Below are 23,739 nucleotides of genomic sequence, written 5' to 3' on the forward strand. Positions count from 1 at the left end.
TAGCTTTTCTTTTTAATCGTAGGAAAATCCCAACAGGTTTCGGATTTCCACGTACCATTCAACCATAGACATGGCTGAACAAAACTTGTCTCTCAACCAGCCACCCTCGTGCCATATTCCAAGCATGAATGTGGGATCTCATAGAACAACCATAGGAATCCATAGGTTATACCACTTCCACCCTCACCAAACCGTTATCACACAAAAACTAGTGCTCCAATCACAATCGAATCGAACATGGAATGCTATCTAGAATCCATCATTATCCTTGAGAAATTTCCCATCTCCTTGTCTCTCAGGCTTTACTCCAATCCAAACATGTATGACTAGGCCCTAAACTAAGACTAGTCTCTTAAGATTTACTGCAATCTAAACCTAGATCACTAGGCTTTAAATCGAGACTTATCCCTTAGGATTTACTGTGTATCTCGCCAAAATCGATCAATGGATTCCTAGGTCTTTGGGAACGAACCTTGAGGCCACCTCCACCACGAATTCCGAAATCCATGCAGTAAACCAAATCTCAAAACTGAGGTAAACATCCCAACATCATGGAATCCAAAAAAAATTAAAGGCTAGGCTAAAAACCACTGTCATAACCCATCAAAACCATGCCACCGATAGCAAGAGAACCATACACCAACATGCAAAGTCATGCATGTCCAAACTAGCTAGGAAATCACACATGTAAAAGGTTACCTGCAATTATTCCTACTAAAATTTCTTGATCCTTCTCTTCTTTCTTGATCCTTTATTTCCTTCATTTCCCTTTGTTTTCTTTTCCTTTCTTGATCCAAAGCTAGACTACTCCAAGAAAACTCTAAGTGACCAAGAGTGAGAGAGAGAGAATAATGACATCTAGCTCCAAACTTGCACTGACAAAAAGTTAGCAAAAACTTTCCCACTGATCCTCAGAAGCACTTTGATTAATGAGGCCTCTAATTTCTTCATTTTCCATTATTTTCCTTCAATTTCCTCCTCACATGTAACTTGTGACCTTTCAGCTTACTTTTCTCCTAATTTCCTTATTTTCATAAATAAATGTGCCAAAAATGTCAATTTTCCTTTTAATTCCTTTGCCCTAGCTTTTGTCAATTTTCCTTAGCCAAAACACATTCAGTGATGCCCACTAGGATATCTTTGCCCAACATTTAGCCTGGAATAAGTGTTCCTTAACCGTTGTCTTATTTTCCCTTTATTAACTTTTATGAAATGAACTTTTCACCAGGGTTGTTACAGTTTATTCCTAAAAACTAAGTCCTGTTGGATTTATTTGTGGTTTAATATTCTGGGTTTCTTAATGGCATACATTACACACATTCTCCTATACCTGTATTTAAATAGAATGTCATATTTCCAGAATCACTTCATTGCATTCATATACCACTCATGGTTTCGATGTACACTACTATTTTTGGAGAATAAATGATATACTTATATTATGGCATTTAATTGGTTCCGTGGAACAATGTATATAGTTTATAAAAATATTTACTTTTTTCTTTAAATTCGAATCAGTATGAGTCAACTGTGCGTATGTTTACTTCTGTACATGTGGATGGAAAACATATTTTTCTCGCAATTTCTTTTACTTTGTAAATGAGACTTATGCATTGTGCTCTATGTTGATTTCCTATTGGGTCCAAATTTTCAACTCTTAAGATTTTCTTTGCTTTGGTGAGTAAGAGGGTCTTCTGTGACAGCGAAATATGGCCATAGAGCTCTTACTAGGGCTCAATTTTTGGTTTTTATCATCTTAATACATCCCAACTTGTGCCCAGTCATATCTTAGGTGATTAATTAATTTGGCTCTCCTTGCATGCTCCCATGTATGTATGTATCATTGTACATGCTTGATTATTTAGATAGAATTTGTTAAAATAACTTGTGGAATTCCTCTACGACCCTACACCCTGATCTCTCAACCAGAAGCAAGTCACAGTCATGTAGGGTAATCGTCATGTTGGTTTGTATGGAAACATTTCCTAGTTTATAATTTATGGCTTCATGTTTCACTCCACTGACATAATCCAGTATAGTTCAGTAATGCTCAAGTAATAATAACTTGGGCAATTTTCTCTCATTCTTTTTTGTATCTTTCCTTGACTATAGTAACTATGATAACATATCCTTCAACCAATTTCCTATGTCTACTATTTAACTTGTTCCACCTACCGCCCTAGTCACACTAAACTTATATATATATATATATGTGTGTGTGTGTGTGTGTGTGTGTGTGTGTGTGTGTGTGTGTATACATACATACATATATATCGTTATTTTCATAACATAAATTAACCACGACAATTTCCATTTCTTAGCCATTCAAATTATAAATTTAATGAATTATATGACTTTAGAAATTTGTAACTAACAATGAACAAGAAGACAAGAAGACCTCAACGAATCAAAATTATTTGCACATATCATCAACATAAATCTTCTAATCAAACAATAAATGAAAATTCTAACTGTGTATGGTTTGGAAATTCACTTAGGAAAACTGCTATCCACCTAACCTTGAAATACTACCACCAGTTCCCCTCGAGCCAAGACCTTCTTGCCAATGAATACACACTCTTGATGATTCTAGTCAAGGTGTTTGTATGCCTTACTTCCCTAGTAGATTTTTTCTTAGCAGTGTCCTACTTTCTAGGGTATTCCAACCTCAATAGCCTACACTTTTCTATTTTTTTTCTTTATCGAAAAAGGTACCTTCCCCTTTTTCTATAAAGACCGCCTTTTTCTCCTGCAATGCTTTATTCACCATTACTCGGTGTTTTTTCCTACACTTAGTGATTTAATAGATTTTCTCTCCAATCATATTTAATTTGTTTTATCAACTCCTAGGGATTTTTAGGAGTGATTTTGAGGGAAGGTTTGTCTTGATTTTATCCATCAACCTTGGTTTCTCGATCTTGGCAATAATATCTTTAATTCCAGTGTTTCTTTCCCAAGTAATTTCGAGTCTTGTCATTTTCATTAATACAATTCATTATTACAACATCATAATTTATTGTTTATTCTAAGTCTATTTCATCATAAAAATAATTCAATCTAAAAGGATATTTACATAGAAACAAAAGGGTATTACAACAGAAGAATGGAAGAAATGCACCTTCATCATAGCAAGAAAGATGTGTAGAATTATTTGTCTTGTGTAGGTATCCCTTTCAAATTCAACAATGTGCCATTTTCCCATCCTATCGTGATGACCTTATTGATGAAATACCTTCACATTTCAACTATTCAATCAAACATGTGAATGGCATGGTATTGCTCTCAAATGTGTATAATGTAAAATAAGTTCCTTTGCAAATCAAGAAAATAAAGAACAACATTCAAAATAAATTCTAGAATCCAAGAAATTTAAGCCTGACTATGTTAATTCCTATCTATTTAAAATTTACATTATGCCCTTTACATTGTCATATAATAAGATAAATAAATGTTTTGAAGCATAGTGTAGAAAGTAGCATTACCATTAAGTGTTAAGCAACCAAACATCTTTCTAGGAATTAAATAAACTTTTCAACAAATCTTCACTTATGTTAATATTGCAATAAGCAACAACTAGATGATCACATTCATGTGATTTACATTAATTTTCATTTTGTTCTTATTTTCTTTAATCTTCTCCCATGGATCTTTGCATTTATTTTATCACATTGAACATAATGAAAATCAGACCTCTCACCTTGATTGTTCCGATCCCCTCCTTTGTCATTCTTATTTATGCATCCTATCTTACTATCTTCTTCTCTAGAAGAATCATATGATTGATTCTTCTCCAACTAAATGATCATATTCATGTGCTTTACTTTAGTTTTTATTTTGTTCTTGTCTTTATTTAATCTTCTCCCATGGAGATTCGCATGCATTTTACCACTTTGAACACAATGAAAATCAAACATCTCAACATGATTGTTCCCATCCCCACCTTTGTCCTTTGTCATTCTTATTTCTGCGTCCTATCTTACTATCTTCTTCTCTAGAAAAATCATGTGATTGATTCTTCTCTTTTTGAGCGAGGAATACAATCTCTCCGGTAGGCTCAAAAATTTCTCACACCAAGAAGCTTTGATATATTTAATAGGATGACCTACTCCTTCGTTTACAGAAGCATAAGTTTCTTTATCTTTATTTATCCATATAGAAAACTATTTATTAACCATAGGTTTGATATTATATCATAAAAATAATTAAAGATAATACTCTACTCTCTTAATTATTTTCATGACATTTTGGATGGTTCTTTTTTCCCATGAACATACCAATAATTAATATAACAGTGATTTATATAATAATAAAAAAATAGAAAGTAGTCCACGTGGGGATATGGAATAATTATTTCAACAATAAATTTGATAATCTTCACCATAACTCGAATACAAACTTCTACATCAATTCTCAGGTTTTAAATGATGTCAATGGTCTTGGAAATATGCCAATGCTCAAACATCAATTATCAGGTTTGAAAGGATGTCAATGGTCTTGGAAATATGACAATGCTCAAACAGCAATTCTCAGGTTTGAAAGGATATGTCAATGCTCTTGGAAATATGGTAATGCTCAAATTCGCAGGTTTGCAAGAATAGGTCAATGGTCCTGGAAATATGGCAATGCTCAAATTAGACGGCTAAAGTCCCAAACTTTGACATGCCAAGCTTTCCAAACATCAGTTTGCTTCAATTCAGGTCCTAAACCTCGTGTGCATCAATGCATGTCCTAAGTTTCACATGAGAAATTGAGGCCAATGAAACCAAACGCATGGGAACCAAGTTTTCAATTGTATCGGTAAATAAAATCTGGAGCCCCAATTTATCTGCAGGAACTGTATAAATCAATCCTTCAAAAAAAGGCAGAATTGTTGACATATGACTGAACTAGAAAAAATTGCCGAGGATTATAGTGCTACCACGCTTGGGATTGGTCCCCTGAACTGCGTGCACGTTGAAATGGGGTTATTTCACTTTATGTTCGAACCTTTCTCTCTTCGTACACTAGCTACCTTCGCTTTGTTCGATCCAACTTAATAATTGGATGTATATCTCAATGAATAGACACAGTACTTTGATACACAAGAATAACTCATTTCAACGAGATCATTTCATTCGCATTTCATTTAGAAATATGTCAAAGAAAAAGATTTTCAATTACGATGGATTTGGGGTGCGCATGAGAGATTTGAAAGGGATCCTATTTTCCTTCCATCCGCAAAGATAATCTATATCAAAGTGATAATGCAGCAAAATCCATTATGTTAGTGTCAATCCATTATTCGAGATTGGGTTTATCGCTGACGAAATCCACTATTCCGAAAAAACATATAATTTAACTTCAACCTTTTACTTATTTTTTTTTTCCAAAACACCTAAATGTTGTCCAATTACATGATACGAAAACTATTCCAAACAGTAATATATTATCCTAAGGAAACAGAGGTTGAAATAACGGAAAAACAGTACGAAGAAAGTAAATTTTGAAAGGCCTACACACATGAGCATTAAGCTCTCTGCTATACTTATACAGACATCATCAGTAGAAAAACAGTTCCAGGAAAACTACAGATTGAAAGGTTTGCACACATGAGCAGGAAACTCTCGATTCGACTTGTACAGACATCAACGGTAGAGTCCCCACGAGTGATTCACAACAGTAAATCCGCCATCAACGACAAGGTTATGCCCACTAACATATTTAGACTCATCGCCGGCCAGGTACAGACCCGCCTCCGCAATATCCTCTGCTTTAAGAGTGTGTCCTTGTAAATTTGCAATACTGTCGCAGAAGCCCTCCATGGCAGCCTTATCCTTTTCAGAAATTGAGGAGGCGTCCCCTTGTTTGAAGTACTGGACTGCAAGAGCCGTGGCCACGCCATAAGGGGAAACAGTGTTCAATCTGATCCCGTATTTCCCAAGCTCGGCCGCGCCGTTTTTAGTCAATCCAAGGATTGCGTGCTTGGAGGCTGTGTAGGAGTAAGGAGCAGCTCCCCCCAGAATACCCGCCACGCTGGTTGTAGAGATGATGCACCCCTTCTTCCGCGGGATCATCACGCGGGCGGCGTGCTTAATGCCGTGCATCACTCCTTTCACGTTTACGTTCATCACTCGATCGAATTGCTCCATATCATACTCTGCTACGCTTTTCACCAAAAAGCTGTCGTTAGTTCCAGCGTTGTTGTACATAATGTCGAGTTGACCATACTTATCCATAGCCAGATCCACAGCCGCGCTCACGTCTTCTTCTTTGCTGACATCACAGTGCACATAAGTTGCCGCAGCTGGAGAAAGGGATTCCGCAAGCTTTCTGCCAGCTTTCTCTGCAACGTCTGCGATTATGACTTTCGCTCCGTGCTTTGCGAACAGCCGAACAATGGCTTCTCCTATGCCCGCTGCCCCGCCCGTTACTATTGCAACTTTCCCTTCCAATCTGCTACCACCATGCAATTCATCAAATTAAAAGATCATATATAGTTTCAGAAAATTATTCTTAACAAATTGCAAGCAACGAAAAAAAAAGAGAGATATTATGAATGCACAGTGCGACTTGTTCTCATGTTGCAATTACCGTCGCTCTCCATTGTTGCTGAGATTACGAGCAGAAGCAACAGATGGATTAGCCTGTCCGTTAGACTCCATGGTTCGATTGGGCAGCGAAATTGAAATTGATCGATTAGTCCGTAGCTGCTGCCTCTCGATGCTGCAAAATAAAGTAGGGACAAGTTATAGAAGAAGCTGGATGGATGTGTATTGTGTGGGTAGTGAGCCTTATTTATACCCTCAAAGATCAAGCTTTGCAGTTAATTGCGTGCAAATTTCTCGCTGAATAGCGCTGGTCACATCCAATTTAATATTTCAGCCAATTATTCAATAGGTTATAAGTCGTAGTTGCCATTCACGTGTTTGACAAAACGAAAGATTCTATGGCAACCCGCTAATGTATTGGACAGCCAGAGGTTGCACTGAAAGGTGCAAAACTCTCCAGACCGGACAGAAGATGATGTCAGCAAACTATTAACGTCTGGTAGTCAAAAACACATGGTTTGACTGACTGAAATATCTATGCACGAGATTGAATCGATGCATTAATGTGAGCAATTCGATTAGAAATACATATATTATTAAGAAAGAATCTTGAATCTATGCACGAGCTTGAATCTATACATTAAACTATTACATAATATAATTAAGGTTTAACTGAAACTTGAACGACTCGGCCAAGCCGGTTAGACGGATGATGTCATCCAACTAAATTTTCGTAGTAAGAAAACGTCGACCGATTTACTTATAAGGCGTTCCTTCTGATAAGAATATCTTTAGCCTATCTATTATCATTCTCTCTTGTTGGATTATATGTTAGATGATTAGAGGATGTTAAGTGGTAGATCGATTTACTTATAAGGCGTTCCGTCTGATAAGAATTTCTTTGGCCTATCTATTATTATTCTCTTGCGGGATTATATGTTAGATGATTAGAGGATGCTCAGTGGTTTGATCAAGTGAAGATAGGTAGTTGGAAGGAAGGGTTATTAAACTTTAATTCCTTTGTGTTGTCTTGTTGTATCTTTTCTTACTCCAAGGCTAGAATGCATGAGGAAGGAAACAACTTATAGTTAATTGTTCCAGGTCAACAAGAACCATTCTAATTCTATGAAATTTCCAAGCACAATCCCCACAAAATAGGTTCATATTCTAATGTAGCCCTTTTGTCCCTTCTTACTTGACGACTGGAATGCATGAGGAAGGAAACCACTTAAAGGAAATTGTTCTAGGTCAAGAAGAATCATTCCATCCCTATGCAAATTCCAAGCACAATCCCCATAGAAGAGGTCTATATTATAATGTCTACCCTTTGATTTTCAATGGACAAAGATAATTTGGATTGGAATATGGATTGTTGCGGGAAGAAACAAATGAGATGATACAACACAGTCGCTAAGATTGTCGTTGGGGCTAGAGTTCTCTGTTCTATCAATTGAAAGGTTGGGGAACTGCAGATTTTCAAAGGAAAAATCCTCACGGGTTATGAGAAAAGCCTCTTAAAGGAGTAAATAGGGGATTTGAAGGAGATCTTCACAAGGTTCGATCTCAACTCAAATCGAAGCCTGGCATAGATAGAGCTGGGGGGATTTATGAGATCTCTGGGATTAAAGCCCAATGGAGATTAGATAGATGCCCTCATAAAACATGTGGACACAAATAACAATGGGATGATAGAGTTCTTGGAACTAGTGAGCCTAATCTCCCCCTGTGTAACGATAGAGGTCTCTAACAACCAGGAGTAGCTCATGGAGCTCTTCTACTCCTTTGAAAGGGACGACAATGGCTACACCATGGTTTTGGAGCTCACGCAGTCCATAGCCAAGATGGGCTACACCCTGTCTTTTTGAGAGTTCACAGATGATTTTCAAGGTCGATATAGATGGGGATGAAAGAATAAGCCTCGCAAAATTCAACGTTGTTGTCACTTCAGCTTCGGTCGATTACCTCAAAGCACCTTTGATGTAAATAAAAATAGGGTTTGTGTTTCTGTCTCTATACATATCTGCATTTCATAACTTGTAATTATTATGTTATATGGTAGGAAATTTGTTTTGTCTTACCATTCTTTTGTGGATTTCTATGGGCTAGGGTAGAATTTTGGTCCATTGTTAAATTAATTTCAAATATTGTTATGTTACAGTAGGTAGGCCTAGGGACAAAGAACCAATGATTTATTCTCTATCAATGTTGAGTTGCCCACTTCCTTTTGTAACAACCCTTGTGAAAATTCCATGTAAAAATATATAAATACCATGGATGATGGGACACACATTCCAAGATGAATGGTGGGAAAGACATCTTAGGGGGTGTTCATTTGGTTGTTTATGGCTAAGGAAATTGGCAAAGGCAATGGCTAAGGCATTAAAGAGGCAAAAAGGTATTTTGGCACATTTATTTATGAAAATAATGGAAATTAGGAGAAAAGGAAAGTGAAAGGTCACATGTTTCATGTGAGGAAGAAATTGAAGTAAAATAATGGAAAATGAAGAAAATAGAGGCATCATTAATAAAAAGGCTTTTGAGGATCAGTGGGCAAGACTTGGTTAGTTTAGCTTTGGAGCTCTCTCGTTACTCTCTCTCTCATACTCATGGACACTTAGAATTTTCTTGGAGCACTTTGGCATTGGAGAAAGAAAGGAAAAGAAGGCAAGCGGAAGCAAAGATCAAGTAGGGAAAGGCAGGATCAAGAAGCTACAACAACCTTCATTGCAGGTATCAATTTGCATGTGTACTTTCCTTGCTAGATTTGGCATGCATGGGATTGCATGAGTATTTTCCTTGCTAGATTTGGCATGCATGGGATTGCATGTGTTTCTTTTCTACCATGGCATGGGTCTTGCCAAGTGTGACAGTATTTTCAGCCTAGCCTTGGCGTTTCCTGATAGCTTTGATGAGGTGGGTTCTCTCATGCATTTTGTGGGGGATGGTCGAATTGGATTCGAAGCTGAGTGGGGTGTGTCTCCGAATTGACAAACACATGGTGGTAGTGGTCCCTGAACCAGACTAAGAATGCATGAAGCCACTAGCCTAGTAACCCTTGAACCGGATTATGGGTTGCGGTAAAGCCAGATTATGTGCCTCGGTGGGCCAAGGAATCCTTGCCGGTGAATGGCAGGATATACGATAAAGCCAAGAGGTGGATTTTCTCTCCGTTGGGCCTAGTGATTCTGGGATGGAATGCACGGTAAAGCCTAGATATTATGTCTCAGTGTAGGGCCTAGTGATCCCTGGATCAGATTGTGGATGCACGGTAAAGCCTGAGAGACTAGGAGGCACTCAAATTCCTCACAGTGTAGGAAGAGAACTCTGGTGGCATCCATATTGATTGGTGTTTTTGAGGTGTTCTATGAGTCCCACATTCATGCTTGGAATATGGCACAGGGGTGATTGGCTGAGCAGAGACTTGGCTCAGCTAATCTATGGTCGGGTGGAATGTAGTAGTTCCATCACTAGTTGGTTCATTGCATTTATTAATGAAAAATTCATTCCATTGATTTTCACGTGCAAATGTACTATATATATGGATTTTGATGGCTGATATGTTTATTGTATTTATGTTCCTATTATGTTTTTTATATGCACATTTACCCTGTACGGTGTTACAGAATGGTATCAGAGCTTCCAAGTTCAAACACTTGGACTGGATGGGCTCTATCATAGGTGAAATGAAGAACAAAGGTTAAATTTTAGACCTTTCTGTCATATCTATTATAACTTTTCTTATGTGGCATATTAGAAGTTGAAAATTTGTCCATATTGAAGGTAAATTCCATTGATAATGTGGTGAAAAGTTCAGATATTGGTTCACAATACTTTAGGAATTATGATTCTGGGAAGATGACCTTCCTGAATGCACCTTTAAACAGGTCATGTTGGAATTTTTGAAATAACGTATCTTCTGTAGGCTTTCAGAAGCTGAAAATTTGTCCACATTGGGGGGACATACCACTGATTATTTTGTAGAAATTTCAGATATTGGGTCGCAATATTTTAGGAGATATGAGTAGAGAGAGTCGAGCCTTATGAATTCTCCTAAAATCAGGCCTCAAACAGGTCACGCTGACATTTTTGTTATAACTTTTCTTCTGGGCACTCTCAAGAGCTAAAATGTTTTCCACAATGAGGGGAAATCCCATTGATATTGTGATAAAAAATTTAGACATTTATTCACTATAGTTTAGGATATATGACCAGTGGAAGTCGAGATTTATGGATACTCCTAGAATTGTGCACCAAATAGGATTGTGTTGGTATTTTTGTTATAACTTTTCATCTATGAATTCAGAGAAGTTGAAACTTGAAGCATAGTGAGTTAAAATACCACTGATCATATGGTTTAGTTTCCATAACTTTTTCTACTACAGTTTTAGGATATATGCATTGAATCATTTTCTATATTAGTTTGCATGCAAAGTGTTTGATGAAATGTTTAAATGGTTCAATGATTAATTTCATACAAACTATTTGATAAAATGCCCCAATGAGTATGTTGTTTGTGTTGGGTGTGGAGCATGATTATTTAGAGGTCTTTGTTTCAGTAGGATGTATACCCCAAGAAGATTGTACACCCCTCCACGAGGGGAGGTGCGGGGGCTAGGCGGGGTTCGGGGGCAGCGCCCCCGAAGCTAAAAACAGATGTAAAATTGCCTTGTAAAAGTATAGTAATTTCTAGTCAATCTAGGTCATTCATTAGGCGGATGATCTGATGGTAGAACTTATGTTTAGTTTAGGGTTTTTTGCCCTAGAAGGCAACCCCTCTCTTTGTATGAGGGTATTGTATTGAGGTTGTGTAATAGATGTGAATTCTCTGAGCAAGAACCAAAGAGGTGAGACTGTGAGAGAAAACAGAGGATATTACAGTGGATCTATTGTAAGTTGTGTCTTTTCATTTTGCTGGATAATAGAAAGGAAGGACTGGCTATTCGAGGTGGACATAGCCCAAATTAGGTGAACCACGTATATCTGTGTCTCTTTGATTTTATGTGTTTATGTTTTTCTGCATATTATATGTCTTGCATTTCTTTGTCATATATATAATTTTTCTAATAGTTTGTGTTTGGGGATAGTATTGATGTGTAATAGTATTATTGTAGTTGATATATGCTTAGTTGTGTGCAAAGAGTTTGCTATATTAGTTTGCATGTAAAGTGTTTGAAGAAATTCTTACATGCAAATGTAATAGTATAGTAGTTGTTTGAAGAAAAATGTAAAAGTATGGTAATTGTTTGAAGAAAATGTTAATTTTTTGTATGGGATAGTATTGTAGTATGATAATATGGATGTAGTTGATCTATGCCTATTTGCATGCAAAGAATTTGAAGAGTTGCATGTAGGGAATTTGAAAGGTTGCATGCAAGGAATTTGAAAAGTTGCATGCAAGGAAATGGAAAAGTGACATGTTTTAAGTTATTATGTTATAAGTGGAATAAGTGCAATGTTTTGACCTAATATCATACAAAATGTATGAGAAATGAAAATCAATTTCTTTTAAAGTGTGGTTAAATTTAGTAGAGCTTTGGAGATCCCATTTCCGTAATGGACATTGGAGATCCGGCCATTATAGTAACTTCCTCCTTCTACTTTAGTGTGGACCATGGATAGTAAGGGGGTATGATTATAGGTTGTTAATATTGGTGAATTCTGATTTCAAATTAATAGACACGATGTCTTGATTTTTGGAACATGTGACTGACTGTGTATGAATTATATGTCACTTACATGTTGATTTCATGATACCTACTTACATCCTTGTATGTTAGGTTACATTTTTGAATATTTTGATTACATGTATCAGTCTTGTAGGTTTATTGCGAGAATTAATCGCATATGTTTGACTACATGTAGCTATGCATATTGGTAGTTGGTTTGGCATTGCTTATGCATATTGTTGGTTGCATGTGGCAATGTGTACAATGGAGTAATGGTTTGTGTTATGCATGTATGGTCATGGCTATGATTATGCATGTATAGTAGGTCAAATATGCCTTGTGAAGTCATGGTATGAAAGTTAGGTCATCATAGTGGTATTGGATGTTATGATGCTAATGTTTTGGCTGAGATAGAGTAGGAGATGCAGATCATCATAATGAGGTTGCGACATTTCACTTTGGGGTAAGAGCAGATCGTCATACAAGTATTCTATGTTCGGCATGCAGGTATGTAAGTTAAGGATTTTTATATGCATTAGGCTTATATACATTAGGTTTATGTACATGTATTTTTATGTTATGGTTACATTCATGATAGATGTTGCTTATTTAGTGTAGTTATATGCACATGTGTCAGATAATCAAGAATGATAGTAACCTATAGTTGTATATATTGCTATTGTTGTTTTATATTAGATAACCTCATGATTATGCTATATGTTGCTGATGAGTATGTTATAGGTTAACTTGTTGATTGTTATATGAAAGTTTGCTTGATCATTCAGTTTTATGTTGTTGATGAGCATGATATATAGTTTATTGTTGTTATATGTTATTAACTTGATCATTATAGTTATTTCATTGAGATATTGATGTTATAATTTGGATTGGTCATATGCGTGATGGTTATGTTCATTGCCTTAAAGATCTTGATGTTATATGTATTGTGTTAACCTGGTTTGACCTATGCAGATGGTTATGGTTGCGATATTCTGGTATGAACTGACATATTTGTGAGATGGTGTCATACTAATATAGATTGAATTTTCATATGTGTGAATGATAATTTTGTATGAGTTTACAACGTGAACATGTTAGTTAGATATTGGTATGGATATAATGATTTTATGAGTGCTTGAGTTGACATGTTGTAAACTTATATCTCGCTAACTAGATTGATTATGCATACAAGATAGCCTCCCCTGAGGTACACTAAGGTATGAGTTTTCTTATGTATTATACTTGGTGTTTCATAGTTGATTACATCATCTATTTGGTATTTGAGCATTTGGTGCCTATTAGGTCGTCTAATTGATTTATTTAACATGGTATGTTTGCGAGTTGGTTGAATGTTTGATGAATTGCATAATATGAGTATGTGTTCCAATTATTTTGTTTTAAGATGATTTTACTAACATATATGTGTTGAGACAGTTGATATATACTTGAATGTAGTTGATAGTTGTAGCATTATGTCTAATGACTATGGATTATGACATTATTGTTTGTAAAATTTTATTTCAATTTGATAAATATGATTGTCTTGATATTTGGAACATGTGGTTGACATGTGTGAGCATGATGTAGGGAGTTTCATGGAAAGAGAGGTTGCCATGAAATCTTGAAGAAGGCTCAGGTTGAGCTTTCCCTGGGAACCATGGGGATTGAGTCATGGTGTCAGTCTTGTGCTTTTTGTCTTTTGAGCTTGATTTGCGGTTTTGTTTATGTCTAGTGCAAGGCCTTGCCACTTTGTTGTAGTGTCATATCATTATGGGCTTTCGTGGTCTTCTTCATGGTTTCTTCTTGTCTTCTCTTTTATTGTTTTGAGTCTTAGGAATTGGTTGGGAAAGAGGAAACTTGATGGAGATCGGGGAGAGCTGTGTGGTACCCGAAATGTAATGTAAGATTCACATGAAGCTCGGTGCATGAGTAAGCACAGTGGAAGTTAAGGCTATGACAGTCAATTGGACTGGTTGGGTCCATTGTGGTAAATGGACGGTAGTAGTATATTCATGAGAAAAGTAACAGGAAAAGGTAAAGTAAATGGATTTGAGGCATCATATGCCTTGGCTATGTTGGGAATTGTTGTTCTCAATGTTGTGCATGTGTTGCAAGAATAAAAGAAGTTCTTTTAACCTTGACCTTATGTTATCTGGAAATTTTGTTATGATCATGATTATGTTGATGGTTATATATGTATACATGTATGTATGCATGTATGTCATTGTGTTATAGACATTTTTGGGCACTGCAACCCCAAGCATAAATGTCCATAAACCAAGGGCTCCTAAGTCCCTAAAGGTGTTGTTCCAACCCCTAAAATAACAAGGTCAACTGATTACAGCATCTCCTAGAAGTTCTCCATGAAAAACTACTCAGAAGTGGTCAAAACTGGACCATTTCACTTGCTTCATAGGCAAAGTGCGTTACATCCCACCTAAATACACAAAGTAGGTGCGTTGCATGTCAAAAAGCCCTTCTATGGGGTGCGATGGGCGAGAAGGGACAAATGGCAGGGTCAATCCGCGAGGTGGAGAAGCATGGAATCTCCCAGAAACTTCTCCTGTGACACTTGCCTCTCTGAATTCGACCAGGGATGAGTAAGAGATCATCAATCTCCAAGTGGAATCAAGAACTATCAGAGGGGAGACACTAATCAAATATCAAAAGCTGACTCACCTCCCTTGCAGACATCTATATATGGATCCCTCATCCCAGAGATCCAGAGGCTGGAATTTTGTATCTTGTAAGGAAGTGCTACTGGTTTATTGGTGCAATATCATAGTGTTGGGTGATCTAAGCTTTTCATGAGGTGAAGAATGGCTTCTTGCTGAGAGGATGATGCTGGGTCAGAACAATTGGTTGTAACTCTCTTGGCTCTTTCTTGATTATCAATAAAGCTATTCAAGTTTTCCTCCATACATTTGTGCAATTGATGTTTTATGAATTTGTATGGTTAATATACATCTGATCCTATATTGTTTATGATAATAGATCTATGTTCTCGTATAGTGTTATGCTGCTTTGATTCTACAGGTACTCTATGAAGCTGGGTATACAAGAAAGCAAGTAGCAAAGGACTATCAGAAGAGACAGGAATCGAATAAGGAACCAAGCGCAAGACAGAGGTTGGTCTCCTTTATTCTTCTCTCATCTATCTCTCATAAAGGAAAATGAAAGTAGTTTTAAGTTTGTTTGTTTCTAAGGTAGCTACCAGCCTTATTGGGATTAGCAGTTCTGCATAGACACTATTCCCGGTAACAAAATGGCAACTCCAATGGGGAATGAGTAGATTGTTTGTTCATCTACATTTGTTTACTTTATAAACTTACAGACGGAGCCTGAAGTCAAGCCAGCTAGCCTTCGAACTGCATTTGCTATGCAAGTGCAAAGTAGATCAATGCTGCTTTAGTCAATCTTCGGGTTTTGTTTATGAATTAAACAATTGATTTACAAGCTCTCTAATTGCCCTTGTGGTGGCTCTAGTAACCTCCTTAGATCTACCCCTGTGATTGATTTACTGATTACCACTTGCTCGGCCAAAATCCCTGAACTGAACTGCAAACTGTGACTCGGAACCCAACCAAAGTCTCGTCCCTGGTCCAGCACACTGTCTGTTCTGTGAACTTCAAATGCAGCGCACTTCCCGAGTGTAGTAGGTGCGTTGCATTTCAGTTTCACTGTGTTACAGGTGCGCTGATCAGACAAGGCCTTGTTCCTGAATTTTGGTTTCTGTGTTCACTCTTTTCAGATCTATTCAGGATTTTTGCTGCCTGTAGTCAGTACACCTCTGTTTGAAACCCCTTTCCTTGCTGATATTCCACCTCCATTGTGCAAAGAACTGTAAATGTTTTTATGTATTTTTTGAGTCATTTTCAGTTCTCCTTTACAAAGAAGTAACGTAATTGTACTGTCGTTTCTTGATTTGAAAGTGTCGCAAGTGTCATTTTCAGTAATAGAAGAGAGTCTGATTGCTCTTGATAGTCGATTACCCTATTACTATTGTATTTGATCTGAATTAGTAGTTTTTCTAGTGTCGAAAGCAAGTTTTCAATTCCAAATTGCAAAGTGTTGTCATCCTCCTCATTTTGTTTTGAAAAGAAGCTTGTTAGTAATTGTCGCTTTGAAAAATAATTCATATTTGCGCATTAGCTTTCTTTTTATCATTTACACATTAAGAAGGCTGAAAACAAATACATGCATGTGCATTTGCATTTAGACTGTTTGTTGGTTTGATTTAGGACAGTGCATATAGTGTGTGCTCTTTGCTCTTTGCTGAAAGAACGTCATTTCTCTTTCCTTAGTAGCTAGGATTTTCATTGCACAAAGAAGATAAAATGACTCTTTATCATCTTAGATTGCATTTTAGGAATTGTACATCTACATCACGCAGTGAACCTGAAAGGAAAATTTCTTAAGCAAGATCAACTATAAAATAAATTTAATGAATCTAACAACGCTTTGGAACCTAACGCACAACATCTAGAAGTCTAGGCTAGAGACGTATTCGGACGTCGTAAAGCCTGGTAACTATTGTTTTTACTGTTGGTTGGGTGATTCCTCCACTTTGAGACAATAAGTGCCAGTACGGACTTGTGCTCCCACATACCGTCAAGTATATTTTGGTAGACCACAATAGGCTTAATCCTTTATCCATAGGAAGCCGTGTCTGCCGCCCTATCGATCACAATGCACTGAACACAGCATTCGGGAAGATTGATTGTCGTACCGTAAAAAGTATTCTGCAGTTTTGCGATTGGTTTGGTAATCCCTCTATCTAGATTTCCAGAGCAGTCCCTTTCATTCCTTTTCAGACTCCTTAATGGAAAAGGTCCATCTGAGCACTTGTCACTTCAGGCTCATTAAAAATCGAAGGCGACTAGAGTCATCTTTTGTTTTTTCTTGACTCTTTAAAATTGAAAAAACAAGTTGTGTCAAAGCATCTAAAATTTGTTTTAAACAAAAAAATTATCACCTTTCCTATGTTGGTCTTGGGTTGAGGAAAATGGAGTCCACCAACCAAGGAGTTCCTCTTGGAGGAAATCCAAGTCCCTTCTCCTCTTGGGGAGATGTTGGTGCACCCCATATGGCCACATTGTCACTTCTAGGATTGACAATTGGTTTGCCCGTATAGCTCTTCTCAACCTCTGTCATTCAGAACACTGCGATTCCTGAACAATCAAGTCAGCAACTAAACGATACCGGAGTTACCCACAAACCCTCTACTTCATCCAATTCTTCCTCTCCTCCTTCCTCTTCGCTTGATGGAGCTAGTAAAGCCAAAAATCAAGTACCTGAGAAGAAGAAGGAAAAGAAGAAGAAAGAGAAGAAGAAGAAGGAACCAAAGGCGAAAAGGGGCAACCAAGTGTCATCTAGCGAAAATCCACACACTGCACCGACCAGGCCTAAATCGCCATGTGTCATTTGCAAAGGAGACCACTATCATCGAGATTTTCCTTGCATCCCTCGGATCTTAAGGGACTGGTCTCCTCGTTTGCACAACCCGGTGTCGTCAACCTCTGATGATCATGTTGAAAATACACCGTCAACTAGTGAAAGTGAAGCCCCTGGACAAAAAGGAAAACGCAAATTTCCTTGTAAACTGTGTGAAGGCGATCACGCTGTACACCGTTGTCCCTTCTTAGACGAGGCTAAAAGAGTTTTGGACAACCATCCGGTTTCACCGTTACGGCTTCCTCCTGGATATAAGAAACTCTTGCCGAGTCCATCACTAGTTGAAAATCTGGCTGACCCACCCTTGTGGTCGGCTGAAGCATCTATCATTGAAGGAAAACCATCTGAATCCATACCAGACGAAGGTCAAAAGGTCTAGGCGGCAGTTGACCCGGTCTTGCCTTCAGAGGTTCCATCTTTAGATGATATAGTCACCGAAGAGAACAAGGATGACACCGTCCAAATTCTTTTCGTAAGCACAGACTCCGATGAACATGGGGGCAGTTTACCCGTTCCTTTACCGCAGGAAGGAAGTTCTTCAGAGTCATACCCGGCCGTCTATTCGGTCCCACCTCCAAGCAACCTCGTTGTTTCCTTTGACTGGAATCAACTAGGCAGACCCCGTTTACCGGCTAGTGTACCATTTCGAATCATTACTCAAATATATAGAATGGTCATGGCCAGTACCATCATAGATGAAGGGGCGTCTGTGAGTATCATTTCCTCAACTGCTCGGAAAGTGCTTGGTTCGCCATCGCTTTTGCCTGAAATGAGAAATCTAACAGGCTTTGACAAAGGAACCAGTCGACCGTTAGGGATCCTTCCCAATGTTCCCATTACATTGAGAGGGAAAACAATTCACATGAACGTAATGGTAGTCCAAGGACCCCTGGATTATAATCTACTCCTTGGACGAGACTATATTTATTGCATGGTAGCCATTGTCTCCTCACTCTTTAGAGTAATGTGTTTTCCGCACGAAGGAAGAGTGGTCAAGCTCGTAGACCAGCTTTCATTCCTCGGTTCACACATAGCAAATAGTCATATACCATCCCTAAATGGTCTTTTCACGCAAGGAATGTCTCGTCCACCTGATGAGTGTGAGTGATTTGGGGGACATGACTGAAACCCAGGGGCATGCACCCTGGTCTGCTTCGGCAGGAAAACTTCGGGTATAGGGTAGGTTTCCGTGAATGATATATGACTAGTCTGACACTCTCGTCCGTCTAGGAAAAGGGGGTTAGACTGGAATAAGATTCCCTCATCAAAGTTATGTGAGTGGAGGTGTCTGCGACACTCGCCTTTGTCTATTTTGGTAGACATCGCTGAAGAAGTGTTTTGTTTGTGGTACAGATAGAACAATCTTTGGTAACCTGAAAGAGGTAGGCCTTTCCTGATAAAACAAATGCTTTATCTGCAAATTGAGGGGTAACCTCGAAACTCTATTTCTCTATACCTGGGGGCATGCAAACCTTTTGGCGTGCAAGTGAAGAGCGACCATTTATCTTTTTTTTTGGATTGGTCGTTTCCTAACTTGCATAAAGAAAGGATGCGGGGCAAAGCTTTGAAAAAATGCCATTTTTTAGATGAGACATTCTTATTATATGACTGGATCAAGCAGTTTTAATGTGGACTTCATGCTCGTTAAAAAATAAACATAAGCAATGAGAAAATGTTTCCTCCAGCATTTAAGCTGATTAAAAAATGAACCAATTTCCGGTAAATAACCATCGTGAATGTAGTACTTCAGCCTTTGAAGCCTTGGTCATGTTCTCATCATCACCTCCACTCTGTATTGGCCGATCATTCACCTCCACTTGATTGTTTACCCCTTTTGAGGAACAACTACAAAGATTGATCCTGTTAGCCATCCTTGTAACACTGCCATGATTGGAAAATTCCAAACCTTACCTGGAATCAGCTACTACCCGAATTTATCACTCGTTCCTCAAAGACGAGTCTCCTTTAAGCTCTTTTCAACTGACTCGTAAAATATGAAAATATTGCCGAGCCATTGGCCTCTCCAGCTCGTTAAAGTGACCAGAAGTGCTATCCCTCCTTCAGATTTTAATCTTTTTGGACCTGAGGGATTATTACACAAAAAGATCGAGCGCTTGTTTTGTTCAGCTCATTAAAAGTACCGAACATTCATCCCTTCTGTATTATTTTATACTTTTTCGGACTTAAGGGATTAGATGACAAAAAAGGATTTTTTGGAGTTTCCTTTACGTCCCTTTCCAGACTCTCTAAAATTGAAAAGGACCGAGTAATCTTTGTCGTTAAACTCGTTAAAACCTAATAGCGACAAACTTGTCCATAACAGACAAGAACGAGTTTCACTATCACTAGGCTCGTTAAAACATAGCGATGGGTTTGCCCGAAGGGAAAATTATAGAACAAGCATATGTTATCCTCCTCAAGATTGAAAAAAATAAAGAGGTACTGGTCAGCAATGACTGGGGAAAAATTGGGAAGAAAACTTGATGAAAGTTTGTTGGTAGCAAGTCGCTCTTGAACATGACACTTTCACTCCGCATCCTAGTCAGGTTGGGTTGTTCCATTCACTGGTCACATCACCATGGTTCCATCACACCATCCACATTTTGGGCTTAATGCTACCAATCCATCATGTCAGTGTTTCCGGTATGTTCAAGAGAAGTCACTTAGAGAATTCACCTGTGCCTCACCCACTATAATAAATTTTCGGTCCATTCTTTCATGACCGCCACCCTGAACCATATATCTCCAGATCGTTTTCACCTCCATTAAAATCATTTGTTCCGTTCCGTGTCATTGATGTGGGATTCATCAAGGCCCTCCTATGATAGATCGCTTCTTGTCGACATCAGCTCATTATCAAAGAATTCGATCTAGGAACAACCATTTCAGTACTTTGAAGCTTGCATGCCTCAATGGCAATTTTCTCACTTCCGGCGACAGGTTTACATCAATGGCCTTCGACCGAAAGATTTTATGTGGTGTTTGACGCCAAGTCCCTTTTTCACACCACGTGAATTGTACTGCAGTACCTTGAGGATCATTATCATTATCGGTGATTCCTCTCGCTCCTGTTAACGACTTACATCATTGGTCGGTAATCAGAAGATGTCTTTCCATGTTCGACTCCAGAACATCTCTCACATGGATCGACTTGTACTTTGAGTGAAGATCAAACGAGATTGAAGACCCCAGATCTAGTTTCATCCATCTGGGCTGCGATATATATTTAGAAAAATAAAGACATCAAATGTACATCATTGCTGCACAGATAATCATCCAATCTAAGGGATGATGGCTCTACCAGAATCATCAGTCTACACTCAGACGATTGTCTGTCTCATGTATATGAAAAATGACTTTATAAATCTAAGCATGGGAATGCCCGCCTCAGCTAGATCATGAAAATATTATGAGGATAATGTATTGTATTGTATCTTATTACAGGTCTCCTTCCAGCTTGAAAGAACTTCGGATCCTCATGATAAAGAATTTCACCCGACATCAAAAAGATTAACGACCTCATGCTTTAGGGGGCAACTGTTATAGAAATTTTTGGGCACTGCAACCCCAAGCATAAATGTCCATAAACCAAGGGCTCCTAAGTCCCTAAAGGTGTTGTTCCAACCCCTAAAATAACAAGGTCAACTGATTACAACATCTCCCAAAAGTTCTCCATGAAAAACTACTCAGAACTAGTCAAAACTGGACCATTTCACCTGCTCCATAGGCAAAGTGTGTTGCATCCCACCTAAATACACACAGTAGGTGCGTTGCATGTCAAAAATCCCTTCTATGGGGTGCGATGGGCAAGAAGGGACAAATGGCAAGGTCAATCCACAAGGTGGAGAAGCATGGAATCTCCCAGAAACTTCTCCTGTGACACTTGCCTCTCTGAATTCGACAAGGGATGAGTAAGAGATCATCAATCTCCAAGTGGAATCAAGAACTATCAGAGGGGAGACACTAGTCAAATCTCAAAAGCTGACTCACCTCCCTTGCAAACATCTATATATGGATCCCCCATCCCAGAGATCCAGAGGCTGGAATTTTGTATCTTGTAAGGAAGTGTTGTTGGTTTATTGGTGCAATATCATAGTGTTGGGTGATCTAAGCTTTTCATGAGGTGAAGAAGGGCTTCTTGCTGAGAGGATGATGCTGGGTCAGAACAATTGGTTGTAACTCTCTTGGCTCTTTCTTGATTATCAATAAAGCTATTCAAGTTTTCCTCCATACATTTGTGTGATTGGTGTTTTATGCATTTGTATGGTTAATATACATCTGACCCTATATTGTTTATGATAATAGATCTATGTTCTCATATAGTGTTATGCTGCTTTGATTCTACAGGTACTCTGTGAAGCTGGGTATACAAGAAATAAAGTAGCAAAGGACTATCAGAAGAGAGAGGAATCGACTTAGGAACCAAGTGCAAGACAGAGGTTGGTCTCCTTTATTCTTCTCTCATCTATCTATCATAAAGGAAAACGAAATTAGTTTTAAGTTTTTATGTTTCTAAGATAGTTACCAGCCTTAGTGGGATTAGCAGTTCTGCATAGACACTATTCCCGGTAACAAAATGGCAACTCCAATGGGGAACGAGTAGATTGTTTGTTCATCTACATTTGTTTACTTTATAAACTTACAGATGGAGCCTGAAGTCAAGCCAGCTAGCCTTCGAACTGCATTTGCTATGCAAGTGCAAAGTAGATCAACGCTGCTTTAGTCAATCTTCGGGTTTTGTTTATGAATTAAAAAATTGATTTACAAGCTCTCTAATTGCCCTTGTGGTGGCTCTAGTAACCTCCTTAGATCTACCCCTGTGATTGATTTACTGATTACCACTTGCTCGGCCAAAATCCCTGAACTGATCTGCAAACTGTGACCCGGAACCCAACCAAAGTCTCGTCCCTGGTCCAACGCACTGTCTGTTCTGTGAACTTCAAATGCAGCGCACTTCCCGAGTGTAGTAGGTGCGTTGCATTTCAGTTTCACTGTGTTACAGGTGCGCTGATCAGACAAGGCCTTGTTCCTGAATTTTGGTTTCTGTGTTCACTCTTTTCAGATCTATTCAGGATTTTTGCTGCCTGTAGTCAGTACACCTCTGTTTGAAACCCCTTTCCTTGCTGATATTCCACCTCCATTGTGCAAAGAACTGTAAAGGTTTTTATGTATTTTTTGAGTCATTTTCAGTTCTCCTTTACAAAGAAGTAACGTAATTGTACTGTCGTTTCTTGATTTGAAAGTGTCGCAAGTGTCATTTTCAGTAATAGAAGAGAGTCTGATTGCTCTTGATAGTCGATTACCCTGTTACTATTGTATTTGATCTGAATTAGTAGTTTTTCTAGTGTCGAAAGCAAGTTTTCAATTCCAAATTTCAAAGTGTTGTCATCCTCCTCATTTTGTTTTGAAAAGAAGCTTGTTAGCAATTGTCGCTTTGAAAAATAATTCATATGTGCGCATTAACTTTCTTTTTAACATTTACACATTAAGAAGGCTGAAAACAAATACATGCATGTGCATTTGCATTTAGACTGTTTTTTGGTTTGATTTAGGACAGTGCATATAGTGTGTGCTCTTTGCTCTTTGCTGAAAGAACGTCATTTCTCTTTCCTTAGTAGCTAGGATTTTCATTGCACAAAGAAGATAAAATGACTCTTTATCATCTTAGATTGCATTTTAGGAATTGTACATCTACATCACGCGGTGAACCTGAAAGGAAAATTTCTTAAGCAAGATCAACTATAAAATAAATTTAATGAATCTAACAACGCTTTGGAACCTAACGCACAACATCTAGAAGTCTAGGCTAGAGACGTATTCCGACGTCGTAAAGCCTGGTAACTGTTGTTTTTACTGTTGCTTGGGTGATTCCTCCACTTTGAGACAATAAGTGCCAGTACGGACTTGTGCTCCCACGTACCGTCAAGTATATTTTGGTAGACCACAATAGGCTTAATCCTTTATCCATAGGAAGCCGTGTCTGCCGCCCTATCGATCACAATGCACTGAACACAGCATTCGGGAAGATTGACTGTCGTACCGTAAAAAGTATTCTGTAGTTTTGCGATTGGTTTGGTAATCCCTCTGTCTAG

At 38.2% G+C, this 23,739-nt stretch overlaps 1 protein-coding gene and 1 pseudogene across 1 annotated transcript; one reads left to right on the plus strand and one right to left on the minus strand.

The window, feature by feature from the left end:
- Positions 1–5,330: 5,330 nt before the first annotated feature.
- LOC149210233 (short-chain dehydrogenase reductase 2a-like) lies at positions 5,331–6,757 on the minus strand. Its single transcript, XM_089396660.1, has 2 exons — positions 6,571–6,757; positions 5,331–6,432 (listed from the first exon to the last, which is right to left on the minus strand). Exons 1-2 carry the CDS (start codon positions 6,639–6,641, stop codon positions 5,625–5,627), a joined length of 879 nt encoding a protein of 292 aa, XP_089252786.1. The 5' UTR covers positions 6,642–6,757; the 3' UTR covers positions 5,331–5,624.
- A 1,041-nt stretch (positions 6,758–7,798) lies between these two features.
- Positions 7,799–8,510, plus strand: LOC149210234 (putative calcium-binding protein CML16 pseudogene; annotated as a pseudogene).
- Positions 8,511–23,739: the final 15,229 nt, after the last annotated feature.

Source organism: Pinus tabuliformis, chromosome 1_2 (assembly GCF_031772625.1).
Source record: "Pinus tabuliformis cultivar Carrire ecotype Pingquan chromosome 1_2, CPIR1, whole genome shotgun sequence".
NCBI lineage: Eukaryota > Viridiplantae > Streptophyta > Pinopsida > Pinales > Pinaceae > Pinus > Pinus tabuliformis.